Source organism: Penaeus vannamei, chromosome 4 (genome assembly GCF_042767895.1).
Source record: "Penaeus vannamei isolate JL-2024 chromosome 4, ASM4276789v1, whole genome shotgun sequence".
Classification (NCBI taxonomy): domain Eukaryota; kingdom Metazoa; phylum Arthropoda; class Malacostraca; order Decapoda; family Penaeidae; genus Penaeus; species Penaeus vannamei.
Genome location: NC_091552.1, coordinates 10940956 through 10953455, shown reverse-complemented (window position 1 = coordinate 10953455; position 12500 = coordinate 10940956). Strand labels below are relative to the sequence as shown.

The following is a 12500-nucleotide window of genomic DNA, read 5'->3' as shown; positions in this document are numbered from 1 at the left end:
CACACACACACACACACACACATATATATATATGCATACACACATACACACACATGTGATGTGTGTGTCTATGCGTGAATGCATGTATAAGCATGTCTATAATATGTATGTATGTATATACGAACATATACTCTATATACAGATATTTAGGATTCACATATATACTTGCACGTATGTTTAAAGGTTTCCAGATCTAAGAATCTTTTAATTCTTTTGTTTCTAATACGACATCAAATCTAATATAATTGGTAAGGGCCGCAGACCGTAATTGTGCATTATTATCAAAAAGAGAAGAATGAATAAAGTCAAATAGAAAGAGGCAAAGAAAATGTAAATATAGTAAATATGTAGTCAAATAAATAGATAAATAAACAAATAAGCTAATTCACATACGAATAAAAAGTATATTAAATCCTCGCAGGTGGAGAATGGGGACCCAGGTGGTCGTGTTCGTCAACAACTTCAAACTGACCAAGGAAGTTTTCGCCAGCAAATCCTTCACCGATCGACCGGGCTGGGACATGATCACCTTGGAGGAGAAAGTTCCATTGGGTGAGTTTTGGAATGTTTTCGTTCATTTTTGTTCGTGATTGGAAAGCGAGTTTTGGAATGTTTTCGTTCATTTTTGTTAGTGATTGGAAAGTGAGTTTTGGATGTTTTCGTTTATTTTTGTTCGTGATTGGAAAGTGAGTTTTGGAATGTTTTCGTTTATTTTTGTTCGTGATTGGAAAGTGAGTTTTGGAATATTTTCGTTTATTTTTGTTCATTTTTGTTCGTGATTGGAAAGCGAGTTTTGGAATGTTTTCATTCATTTTTGTTCGTGATTGGAAAGTGAGTTTTGGAATGTTTTCGTTCATTTTTGTTAGTGATTGGAGTTTTGGAATGTTTTCGTTCATTTTTGTTCGTGATTGGAAAGCGAGTTTTGGAATGTTTTCGTTCATTTTTGTTCGCGATTGGAAAGCGAGTTTTAGAACGTTTTCGTTCATTTTTGTTCGTGATTGGAAAGCGAGTTTTGGAATGTTTTCGTTCATTTTTGTTCGTTTTTGTTCGTGATTGGAAAGCGAGTTTTGGAATGTTTTCGTTCATTTTTGTTCGTTTTTGTTCGTGATTGGAAAGCGAGTTTTGGAATGTTTTCGTTCATTTTTGTTCGTGATTGGAAAGCGAGTTTTGGAATGTTTTCGTTCATTTTTGTTCGTGATTGGAAAGCGAGTTTTGGAATGTTTTCGTTCATTTTTGTTAGTGATTGGAAAGTGAGTTTTGGAATGTTTTCGTTCATTTTTGTTAGTGATTGGAAAGCGAGTTTTGGAATGTTTTCGTTCATTTTTGTTAGTGATTGGGAAGTGAGTTTTGGAATGTTTTCGTTCATTTTTGTTAGTGATTGGGAAGTGAGTTTTGGAATGTTTTCGTTCATTTTTGTTAGTGATTGGAAAGCGAGTTTTGGAATGTTTTCGTTCATTTTTGTTCGTGATTGAAAAGTGAGTTAGGGAATGTTTTCGTTCATTTTTGTTAGTGATTGGAAAGTGAGTTTTGGAATGTTTTCGTTCATTTTTGTTAGTGATTGGAAAGTGAGTTTTGGAATGTTTTCGTTCATTTTTGTTAGTGATTGGAAAGTGAGTTTTGGAATGTTTTCGTTCATTTTGTTAGTGATTGGAAAGCGAGTTTTGGAATGTTTTCGTTCATTTTTGTTCGTGATTGGAAAGCGAGTTTTGGAATGTTTTCGTTCATTTTTGTTCGTGATTGGAAAGCGAGTTTTGGAATGTTTTCGTTCATTTTTGTTAGTGATTGGAAAGTGAGTTTTGGAATGTTTTCGTTTATTTTTGTTCGTGATTGGAAAGTGAGTTTTGGAATGTTTTCGTTCATTTTTGTTAGTGATTGGAAAGCGAGTTTTGGAATGTTTTCGTTCATTTTTGTTAGTGATTGGAAAGCGAGTTTTGGAATGTTTTCGTTCATTTTTGTTAGTGATTGGAAAGCGAGTTTTGGAATGTTTTCGTTCATTTTTGTTCGTGATTGGAAAGTGAGTTTTGGAATGTTTTCGTTCATTTTTGTTCGTGATTGGAAAGCGAGTTTTGGAATGTTTTCGTTCATTTTTGTTCGTGATTGGAAAGCGAGTTTTGGAATGTTTTCGTTCATTTTTGTTCGTGATTGGAAAGCGAGTTTTGGAATGTTTTCGTTCATTTTTGTTCGTGATTGGAAAGCGAGTTTTGGAATGTTTTCGTTCATTTTTGTTCGTGATTGGAAAGTGAGTTTTGGAATGTTTTCGTTCATTTTTGTTCGTGATTGGAAAGCGAGTTTTGGAATGTTTTCGTTCATTTTTGTTCGTGATTGGAAAGTGAGTTTTGGAATGTTTTCGTTCATTTTTGTTCGTGATTGGAAAGCGAGTTTTGGAATGTTTTCGTTCATTTTTGTTCGTGATTGGAAAGTGAGTTTTGGAATGTTTTCGTTCATTTTTGTTCGTGATTGGAAAGCGAGTTTTGGAATGTTTTCGTTCATTTTTGTTCGTGATTGGAAAGCGAGTTTTGGAATGTTTTCGTTCATTTTTGTTCGTGATTGGAAAGCGAGTTTTGGAATGTTTTCGTTCATTTTTGTTAGTGATTGGAAAGCGAGTTTTGGAATGTTTTCGTTCATTTTTGTTCGTGATTGGAAAGCGAGTTTTGGAATGTTTTCGTTCATTTTTGTTCGTGATTGGAAAGCGAGTTTTGGAATGTTTTCGTTCATTTTTGTTAGTGATTGGAAAGTGAGTTTTGGAACGTTTTCGTTCATTTTTGTTAGTGATTGGAAAGTGAGTTTTGGAATGTTTTCGTTCATTTTTGTTCGTGATTGGAAAGCGAGTTTTGGAATGTTTTCGTTCATTTTTGTTCGTGATTGGAAAGTGAGTTTTGGAATGTTTTCGTTCATTTTTGTTCGTGATTGGAAAGCGAGTTTTGGAATGTTTTCGTTCATTTTTGTTCGTTTTTGTTCGTGATTGGAAAGCGAGTTTTGGAATGTTTTCGTTCATTTTTGTTCGTGATTGGAAAGCGAGTTTTGGAATGTTTTCGTTCATTTTTGTTCGTGATTGGAAAGCGAGTTTTGGAATGTTTTCGTTCATTTTTGTTCGTGATTGGAAAGTGAGTTTTGGAATGTTTTCGTTCATTTTTGTTCGTTTTTGTTCGTGATTGGAAAGCGAGTTTTGGAATGTTTTCGTTCATTTTTGTTCGTGATTGGAAAGCGAGTTTTGGAATGTTTTCGTTCATTTTTGTTCGTTTTTGTTCGTGATTGGAAAGCGAGTTTTGGAATGTTTTCGTTCATTTTTGTTCGTGATTGGAAAGCGAGTTTTGGAATGTTTTCGTTCATTTTTGTTCGTGATTGGAAAGTGAGTTTTGGAATGTTTTCGTTCATTTTTGTTCGTGATTGGAAAGCGAGTTTTGGAATGTTTTCGTTCATTTTTGTTCGTGATTGGAAAGCGAGTTTTGGAATGTTTTCGTTCATTTTTGTTAGTGATTGGAAAGTGAGTTTTGGAATGTTTTCGTTCATTTTTGTTCGTGATTGGAAAGCGAGTTTTGGAATGTTTTCGTTCATTTTTGTTCGTGATTGGAAAGTGAGTTTTGGAATGTTTTCGTTCATTTTTGTTCGTGATTGGAAAGTGAGTTTTGGAATGTTTTCGTTCATTTTTGTTCGTGATTGGAAAGTGAGTTTTGGAATGTTTTCGTTCATTTTTGTTCGTGATTGGAAAGTGAGTTTTGGAATGTTTTCGTTCATTTTTGTTCGTGATTGGAAAGTGAGTTTTGGAATGTTTTCGTTCATTTTTGTTCGTGATTGGGAAGCGAGTTTTGGAATGTTTTCGTTCATTTTTGTTCGTGATTGGAAAGCGAGTTTTGGAATGTTTTCGTTCATTTTTGTTCGTGATTGGAAAGTGAGTTTTGGAATGTTTTCGTTCATTTTTGTTCGTGATTGGAAAGTGAGTTTTGGAATGTTTTCGTTCATTTTTGTTCGTGATTGGAAAGCGAGTTTTGGAATGTTTTCGTTCATTTTTGTTCGTGATTGGAAAGCGAGTTTTGGAATGTTTTCGTTCATTTTTGTTCGTGATTGGAAAGTGAGTTTTGGAATGTTTTCGTTCATTTTTGTTAGTGATTGGAAAGTGAGTTTTGGAATGTTTTCGTTCATTTTTGTTCGTGATTGGAAAGCGAGTTTTGGAATGTTTTCGTTCATTTTTGTTAGTGATTGGAAAGTGAGTTTTGGAATGTTTTCGTTCATTTTTGTTCGTGATTGGAAAGTGAGTTTTGGAATGTTTTCGTTCATTTTTGTTCGTGATTGGAAAGCGAGTTTTGGAATGTTTTCGTTCATTTTTGTTCGTGATTGGAAAGTGAGTTTTGGAATGTTTTCGTTCATTTTTGTTCGTGATTGGAAAGTGAGTTTTGGAATGTTTTCGTTCATTTTTGTTCGTGATTGGAAAGTGAGTTTTGGAATGTTTTCGTTCATTTTTGTTAGTGATTGGAAAGCGAGTTTTGGAATGTTTTCGTTCATTTTTGTTAGTGATTGGAAAGTGAGTTTTGGAATGTTTTCGTTCATTTTTGTTCGTGATTGGAAAGCGAGTTTTGGAATGTTTTCGTTCATTTTTGTTCGTGATTGGAAAGCGAGTTTTGGAATGTTTTCGTTCATTTTTGTTCGTGATTGGAAAGTGAGTTTTGGAATGTTTTCGTTCATTTTTGTTCGTGATTGGAAAGTGAGTTTTGGAATGTTTTCGTTCATTTTTGTTCGTGATTGGAAAGTGAGTTTTGGAATGTTTTCGTTCATTTTTGTTCGTGATTGGAAAGTGAGTTTTGGAATGTTTTCGTTCATTTTTGTTCGTGATTGGAAAGTGAGTTTTGGAATGTTTTCGTTCATTTTTGTTAGTGATTGGGAAGTGAGTTTTGGAATGTTTTCGTTCATTTTTGTTCGTGATTGGAAAGCGAGTTTTGGAATGTTTTCGTTCATTTTTGTTCGTGATTGGAAAGTGAGTTTCGGAATGTTTTCGTTCATTTTTGTTCGTGATTGGAAAGCGAGTTTTGGAATGTTTTCGTTCATTTTTGTTCGTGATTGGAAAGTGAGTTTTGGAATGTTTTCGTTCATTTTTGTTCGTGATTGGAAAGCGAGTTTTGGAATGTTTTCGTTCATTTTTGTTCGTGATTGGAAAGCGAGTTTTGGAATGTTTTCGTTCATTTTTGTTCGTGATTGGAAAGTGAGTTTTGGAATGTTTTCGTTCATTTTTGTTCGTGATTGGAAAGCGAGTTTTGGAATGTTTTCGTTCATTTTTGTTCGTGATTGGAAAGCGAGTTTTGGAATGTTTTCGTTCATTTTTGTTCGTGATTGGAAAGCGAGTTTTGGAATGTTTTCGTTCATTTTTGTTCGTGATTGGAAAGCGAGTTTTGGAATGTTTTCGTTCATTTTTGTTCGTGATTGGAAAGCGAGTTTTGGAATGTTTTCGTTCATTTTTGTTAGTGATTGGAAAGTGAGTTTTGGAATGTTTTCGTTCATTTTTGTTCGTGATTGGAAAGCGAGTTTTGGAATGTTTTCGTTCATTTTTGTTAGTGATTGGAAAGTGAGTTTTGGAATGTTTTCGTTCATTTTTGTTAGTGATTGGAAAGTGAGTTTTGGAATGTTTTCGTTCATTTTTGTTCGTGATTGGAAAGCGAGTTTTGGAATGTTTTCGTTCATTTTTGTTAGTGATTGGAAAGTGAGTTTTGGAATGTTTTCGTTCATTTTTGTTAGTGATTGGAAAGCGAGTTTTGGAATGTTTTCGTTCATTTTTGTTAGTGATTGGAAAGTGAGTTTTGGAATGTTTTCGTTCATTTTTGTTAGTGATTGGAAAGTGAGTTTTGGAATGTTTTCGTTCATTTTTGTTCGTGATTGGAAAGTGAGTTTTGGAATGTTTTCGTTCATTTTTGTTAGTGATTGGAAAGTGAGTTTTGGAATGTTTTCGTTCATTTTTGTTAGTGATTGGAAAGTGAGTTTTGGAATGTTTTCGTTCATTTTTGTTCGTGATTGGAAAGTGAGTTTTGGAATGTTTTCGTTCATTTTTGTTAGTGATTGGAAAGTGAGTTTTGGAATGTTTTCGTTCATTTTTGTTCGTGATTGGAAAGTGAGTTTTGGAATGTTTTCGTTCATTTTTGTTCGTGATTGGAAAGTGAGTTTTGGAATGTTTTCGTTCATTTTTGTTAGTGATTGGAAAGTGAGTTTCGGAATGTTTTCGTTCATTTTTGTTCGTGATTGGAAAGCGAGTTTTGGAATGTTTTCGTTCATTTTTGTTCGTGATTGGAAAGTGAGTTTTGGAATGTTTTCGTTCATTTTTGTTCGTGATTGGAAAGTGAGTTTTGGAATGTTTTCGTTCATTTTTGTTAGTGATTGGAAAGTGAGTTTTGGAATGTTTTCGTTCATTTTTGTTAGTGATTGGAAAGTGAGTTTTGGAATGTTTTCGTTCATTTTTGTTCGTGATTGGAAAGTGAGTTTTGGAATGTTTTCGTTCATTTTTGTTCGTGATTGGAAAGTGAGTTTTGGAATGTTTTCGTTCATTTTTGTTCGTGATTGGAAAGCGAGTTTTGGAATATTTTCGTTCATTTTTGTTAGTGATTGGAAAGCGAGTTTTGGAATGTTTTCGTTCATTTTTGTTCGCGATTGGAAAGTGAGTTTTGGAATGTTTTCGTTCATTTTTGTTAGTGATTGGAAAGTGAGTTTTGGAATGTTTTCGTTCATTTTTGTTAGTGATTGGAAAGTGAGTTTTGGAATGTTTTCGTTCATTTTTGTTCGTGATTGGAAAGTGAGTTTTGGAATGTTTTCGTTCATTTTTGTTAGTGATTGGAAAGTGAGTTTTGGAATGTTTTCGTTCATTTTTGTTAGTGATTGGGAAGCGAGTTTTGGAATGTTTTCGTTCATTTTTGTTAGTGATTGGGAAGCGAGTTTTGGAATGTTTTCGTTCATTTTTGTTAGTGATTGGAAAGTGAGTTTTGGAATGATTTCGTTAATTTTGTTAGTGATTGGAAAGTGAGTTTTGGAATGTTTTCGTTCATTTTTGTTAGTGATTGGAAAGTGAGTTTTGGAATGTTTTCGTTCATTTTTGTTAGTGATTGGAAAGTGAGTTTTGGAATGTTTTCGTTCATTTTTGTTAGTGATTGGGAAGCGAGTTTTGGAATGATTTCGTTCATTTTTGTTCGTTTTTGTTAGTGATTGGAAAGCGAGTTTTGGAATGTTTTCGTTCATTTTTGTTCATTTTTGTTAGTGATTGGAAAGCGAGTTTTGGAATGTTTTCGTTCATTTTTGTTCGTGATTGGAAAGCGAGTTTTGGAATGTTTTCGTTCATTTTTGTTCGTTTTTGTTCGTGATTGGAAAGTGAGTTTTGGAATGATTTCGTTAATTTTGTTAGTGATTGGAAAGTGAGTTTTGGAATGTTTTCGTTCATTTTTGTTCGTGATTGGAAAGCGAGTTTTGGAATGTTTTCGTTCATTTTTGTTCGTGATTGGAAAGCGAGTTTTGGAATGTTTTCGTTCATTTTTGTTAGTGATTGGAAAGCGAGTTTTGGAATGTTTTCGTTCATTTTTGTTCGTGATTGGAAAGCGAGTTTTGGAATGTTTTCGTTCATTTTTGTTCGTGATTGGAAAGTGAGTTTTGGAATGTTTTCGTTCATTTTTGTTAGTGATTGGAAAGCGAGTTTTGGAATGTTTTCGTTAATTTTTGTTCGTGATTGGGAAGTGAGTTTTGGAATGTTTTCGTTTATTTTTTTTTAGTGATTGGAAAGTGAGTTTTGGAATGTTTTCGTTTATTTTTGTTCGTGATTGGAAAGTGAGTTTTGGAATGTTTTCGTTCATTTTTGTTCGTGATTGGAAAGCGAGTTTTGGAATGTTTTCGTTCATTTTTGTTCGTGATTGGAAAGTGAGTTTTGGAATGTTTTCGTTCATTTTTGTTCGTGATTGGAAAGTGAGTTTTGGAATGTTTTCGTTCATTTTTGTTCGTGATTGGAAAGCGAGTTTTGGAATGTTTTCGTTCATTTTTGTTCGTGATTGGAAAGTGAGTTTTGGAATGTTTTCGTTCATTTTTGTTCGTGATTGGAAAGCGAGTTTTGGAATGTTTTCGTTCATTTTTGTTAGTGATTGGAAAGTGAGTTTTGGAATGTTTTCGTTCATTTTTGTTCGTGATTGGAAAGTGAGTTTTGGAATGTTTTCGTTCATTTTTGTTCGTGATTGGAAAGTGAGTTTTGGAATGTTTTCGTTCATTTTTGTTCGTGATTGGAAAGCGAGTTTTGGAATGTTTTCGTTCATTTTTGTTCGTGATTGGAAAGCGAGTTTTGGAATGTTTTCGTTCATTTTTGTTCGTTTTTGTTCGTGATTGGAAAGCGAGTTTTGGAATGTTTTCGTTCATTTTTGTTAGTGATTGGAAAATGATTATATGTTTGGTGTGGATGTGTGGTTTTGTATGCGCGTTCATTTACGTGTATGCATACACACATAGACAAACGCAGACGCATACACATACATGCAGACATTTACATACATAGACACATACATATAGACATCCATACGCACAGACACACACACACACACACACACACACACACACAAATATATGTATATGCAAATGTGTACAGTAGGTATATATATATATATATATATATATATATATATATATATATATATATATATATTCTTTTCTTTTCTTTCTTTCTTTTATGCTATTTTCGAAACACAATCATACACTTATATCTCACGCCAATACCATACACATCTTCACCCCCCCCCCCCCCCCCCCCCTCCTCCTTCAGGCGTGTTTGCGAGCAACGGCCACATTTGGCAGACGAACCGACGCTTCACCCTCCGTCAGCTGAGAGACCAGGGCATGGGCAAGTCGAGGCTCGTGTCAGGAATCCACGTCCAAGCGGGGAAACTGGTGGAGGCGCTGAAGGACCAAGCCGGGAGGTCTGCGCCGCTGCCCCACGCACTCAGGGTCGGCGTCACGAATGTCATTTGGCATATGATCGCAGGTGAGTGGGAGGGCGAAGGAGAGGTGGGAAAGGAATGAAAGATGGGGAGAGAGAGAGAGAAAACAAAAACAAAAAGAATGAAAGAGAGAAGGAAAGAAATGAAATGAAAAAAAAAGGAATAAGGAAGAAAGAAAAAGGAAATGGGAACGAAAAAATATGAATAACAGAGAGAGAGAGAGAAAGAGGGAGAGACAGAGAAAGAGAGAGAGAGAGAGAGAGAGAGAGAGAGAGAGAGAGAAATATATTACAAAAGAAAAAAAAAACATAGCTTTAAGTATATAACACAGACCACAGTTCCCCCCCCCCCAAAAAAAAAAAAAAAAAATCCAAACCACAACATTTTCCAGGCAAAACCTTCGAGATAGGAGACGAAAAACTGATAGAATTCGAACGGATCATAAAGGAACTGAACGACGTCACATTTTGGATAGGAATTCCCGATTTCTTTCCCTGGCTCAAATATCTGCCAAAAGTCCTACAAAATAAACTCTTTTCGCTGGATGTCAACAAGCTCCTGAAGGAAAAATTCTTCGTTTTCTTCAACGTAAGCATTTTCTTGTGTATTCTTCATGGTTGAAGTGTAATCAGATCTATCGTTAGAAAGGCGATGAAGATTTAGAATTTTGATTTAAGTTTTCATCTCGGTCGATGATTATTAATTCTAACATTAAGTATGCGGTAATAAATTTCTTTTGAATTGTGCATTCTTTTTGATCGACGTTTAGAAAATCTAATATCAAATGGTAATATAAGGAAGCTTCGATTAGAGTTTATATAACACAAACACATCAAACTAGAATTAGAAAAAGGAAAAAAAAGAAAAAAGAGAAAAAAAGAAAGAATACATATATGTTTGTATGCATTTATATATAAACATATATAAAATCAAACATATATGTATAGAAATATATACATATACATACATACATACATATATATATATATATATATATATATATATATATATATATATATATTTATATATATATATATATTTATATATATATATTTATATATATATATATAAATATATATATAAATATATATATATATATATATATATATATATATATATATATATATATAAATATATATATACATATATAAACACACATATATATATATATTTTAAAATCTTTTCACAGGAAACGATCCAGGAACACAAGGCGTCGCTGGATCCAAACAACCCAAGGGATTTGATGGACGCTTACCTGCTGGACATTGAGCAGACGAGTGACGACCCCGACTCCATCCGTACGAGTAAGTTGCAGGTCATGTTAGGTCGTGCAAATTGTGTCTCTTTCATCTTGATTCACGACCATTGCCTTGAACCTTTTCTGTCTATCTATCTATATATTCATCTATCTATGTATCTCTAATCTTCGACTGTCTCTCCATTTGATTTGCTATTTCTCTGTATATATCGTTTTATGTAACTCTTCTTCTTTTTAATCCTTTCCAGAAAGAGATTTGGTTTTCCTACTGATAGACCTATTCTTCGCCGGAAGTGAGACGACCACCAACACGCTCACGCACTTGTTTTACTACATGGCCATGAACCCTGACATTCAGAAGAAGGTGCAGGCAGAGATCGATGAAGTGCTGCCCAAGGGGACCCTTCCTACCCTAGACGATAGGCCAAGGTATATATGAGTAATGGCTATGTTTTTGTTTGTTTGTGTGTTTATGTATATTTTGGTGTATGTGTGTGTGTGTAGGTCGATGTGTGGTGAAGTGAAGCTTTCTATAAACATTCATAAAGTTTGATATTTAGAATATAAAAGTTCTTGTTAATATGTATTGTCTATGTAAGAATATGTGCGAAGTGTAATGGAGAAATAACCTACACCATTTTAACGTGAGGTATCTCTTCTACCCTAGCATGCCCTACACGGACGCAGTCATACACGAAATCCTTCGTATAACGTCCCTTGTGCCCCTTGGTGTCATGCACTGTGCCAATGAAGATACCCAGCTGTCTGGGTACAGTATACCCAAGGTTAGTTCTCTTTACATGGTGAAAGCTGTTTATAGGTTTGCGTGCGAAGTATCTTGAATTACAGTGATATATAGCAAGTTTTATATATGTAAAATGACATTATGATAATCCTCAAGACCGCCATTCAGTCATACAGTACCTTGAAATCACTTTTGGAAGACAGTGTTAATTAAACAGGATCTATTGGAATTTGATTTATAATACCCAAGGTCTACTGGAATTCATTAACTTCACTGGAATTAAGCGCATATCATACAATGTCCATTGGAATTTATCTCTCATTAAACAAGGTCCACTGGAATTTAGCTCTCATTAAACAAAGTCCACTGAAATTTCTCTCATTAGACAAGGTCCACTGGAATTTATCTCTCATTAAGTAAAGTCCACTGGAATTTCTCTCATTAGACAAGGTCCACTGGAATTTAGCTCTCATTAAACAAGGTCCACTGGAATTTCTCTCATTAGACAAGGTCCACTGGAATTTATCTCTCATTAGGTAAGGTCCACTGGAATTTATCTCTCATTAAACAAGGTCCACTGGAATTTAACTCTCATTAAACAAGGTCCACTGGAATTTATCTCTCATTAAATAAGGTCCACTAGAATTAATCTCTCATTAAACAAGGTCCACTGGAATTTAACTCTCATTAAACAAGGTCCACTGGAATTTATCTCTCATTAAATAAGGTCCACTAGAATTTATCTCTCATTAAACAAGGTCCACTGGAATTTAACTCTCATTAAACAAGGTCCACTGGAATTTATCTCTCATTAAATAAGGTCCACTAGAATTTAACTCTCATTAAACAAGGTCCACTGGAATTTATCTCTCATTAAACAAGGTCCACTAGAATTTAACTCTCATTAAACAAGGTCCACTGGAATTTATCTCTCATTAAATAAGGTCCACTGGAATTTCTCTCTCATTAAAAAAGGTCCACTGGAATTTCTCTCTCATTAAACAAGGTCCACTGGAATTTCTCTCTCATTAAACAAGGTCCACTGGAATTTCTCTCTCATTAAACAAGGTCCACTGGAATTTCTCTCATATTAAACAAGAATATTGGAATTTCTCTCTCATTAACCAAAATCGATTGGAAATTTATATCTCCTTCAACAAAGTACATTGAGAATTACCTCCCATTAAACCATTAGATATTACTTCATCTTAGACAAGGTACATCTAAATTCACAACAGTTTTGCATCTCACTAATCGGCATTCCCAGGGCACCATCATCACGTCCGCCTTCTCTCACATCCACTTCGACTCCAGGCATTGGGAACAGGCTGAGAAGTTTATGCCTGAGCGGTGGCTCGATCAGGAGGGGAAGTTCAACGGGAAGAGGGATGGTTTTGTACCCTTTGGCATCGGTAGGTTTCTGTTTTTGGTTGTTCCGTTGTGGAAGTTCAGTAACTGAAGATGTATTTTTTTTTTTACGTATCTGTTTTTCATTTTTGAATTAGTATTCTTCTTCTTATTTTTTTTTATTTCATTTATTTTATTTTTTGCATTCTTT

General features: G+C 34.4%; 1 protein-coding gene across 1 annotated transcript in view; it reads left to right on the top strand.

The window, feature by feature from the left end:
• LOC113821725 (uncharacterized) overlaps nt 1-12500 on the top strand; it is a 26120-nt gene that overhangs the window by 1220 nt on the left and 12400 nt on the right. Inside the window, exons 4-10 of the mRNA XM_070121342.1 lie at nt 422-552; nt 8765-8983; nt 9331-9527; nt 10129-10243; nt 10446-10626; nt 10865-10982; nt 12210-12354. Of these exons, the coding sequence (XP_069977443.1) occupies nt 422-552; nt 8765-8983; nt 9331-9527; nt 10129-10243; nt 10446-10626; nt 10865-10982; nt 12210-12354 (1106 nt within the window). The remainder of the gene's footprint in view (nt 1-421; nt 553-8764; nt 8984-9330; nt 9528-10128; nt 10244-10445; nt 10627-10864; nt 10983-12209; nt 12355-12500) is intronic.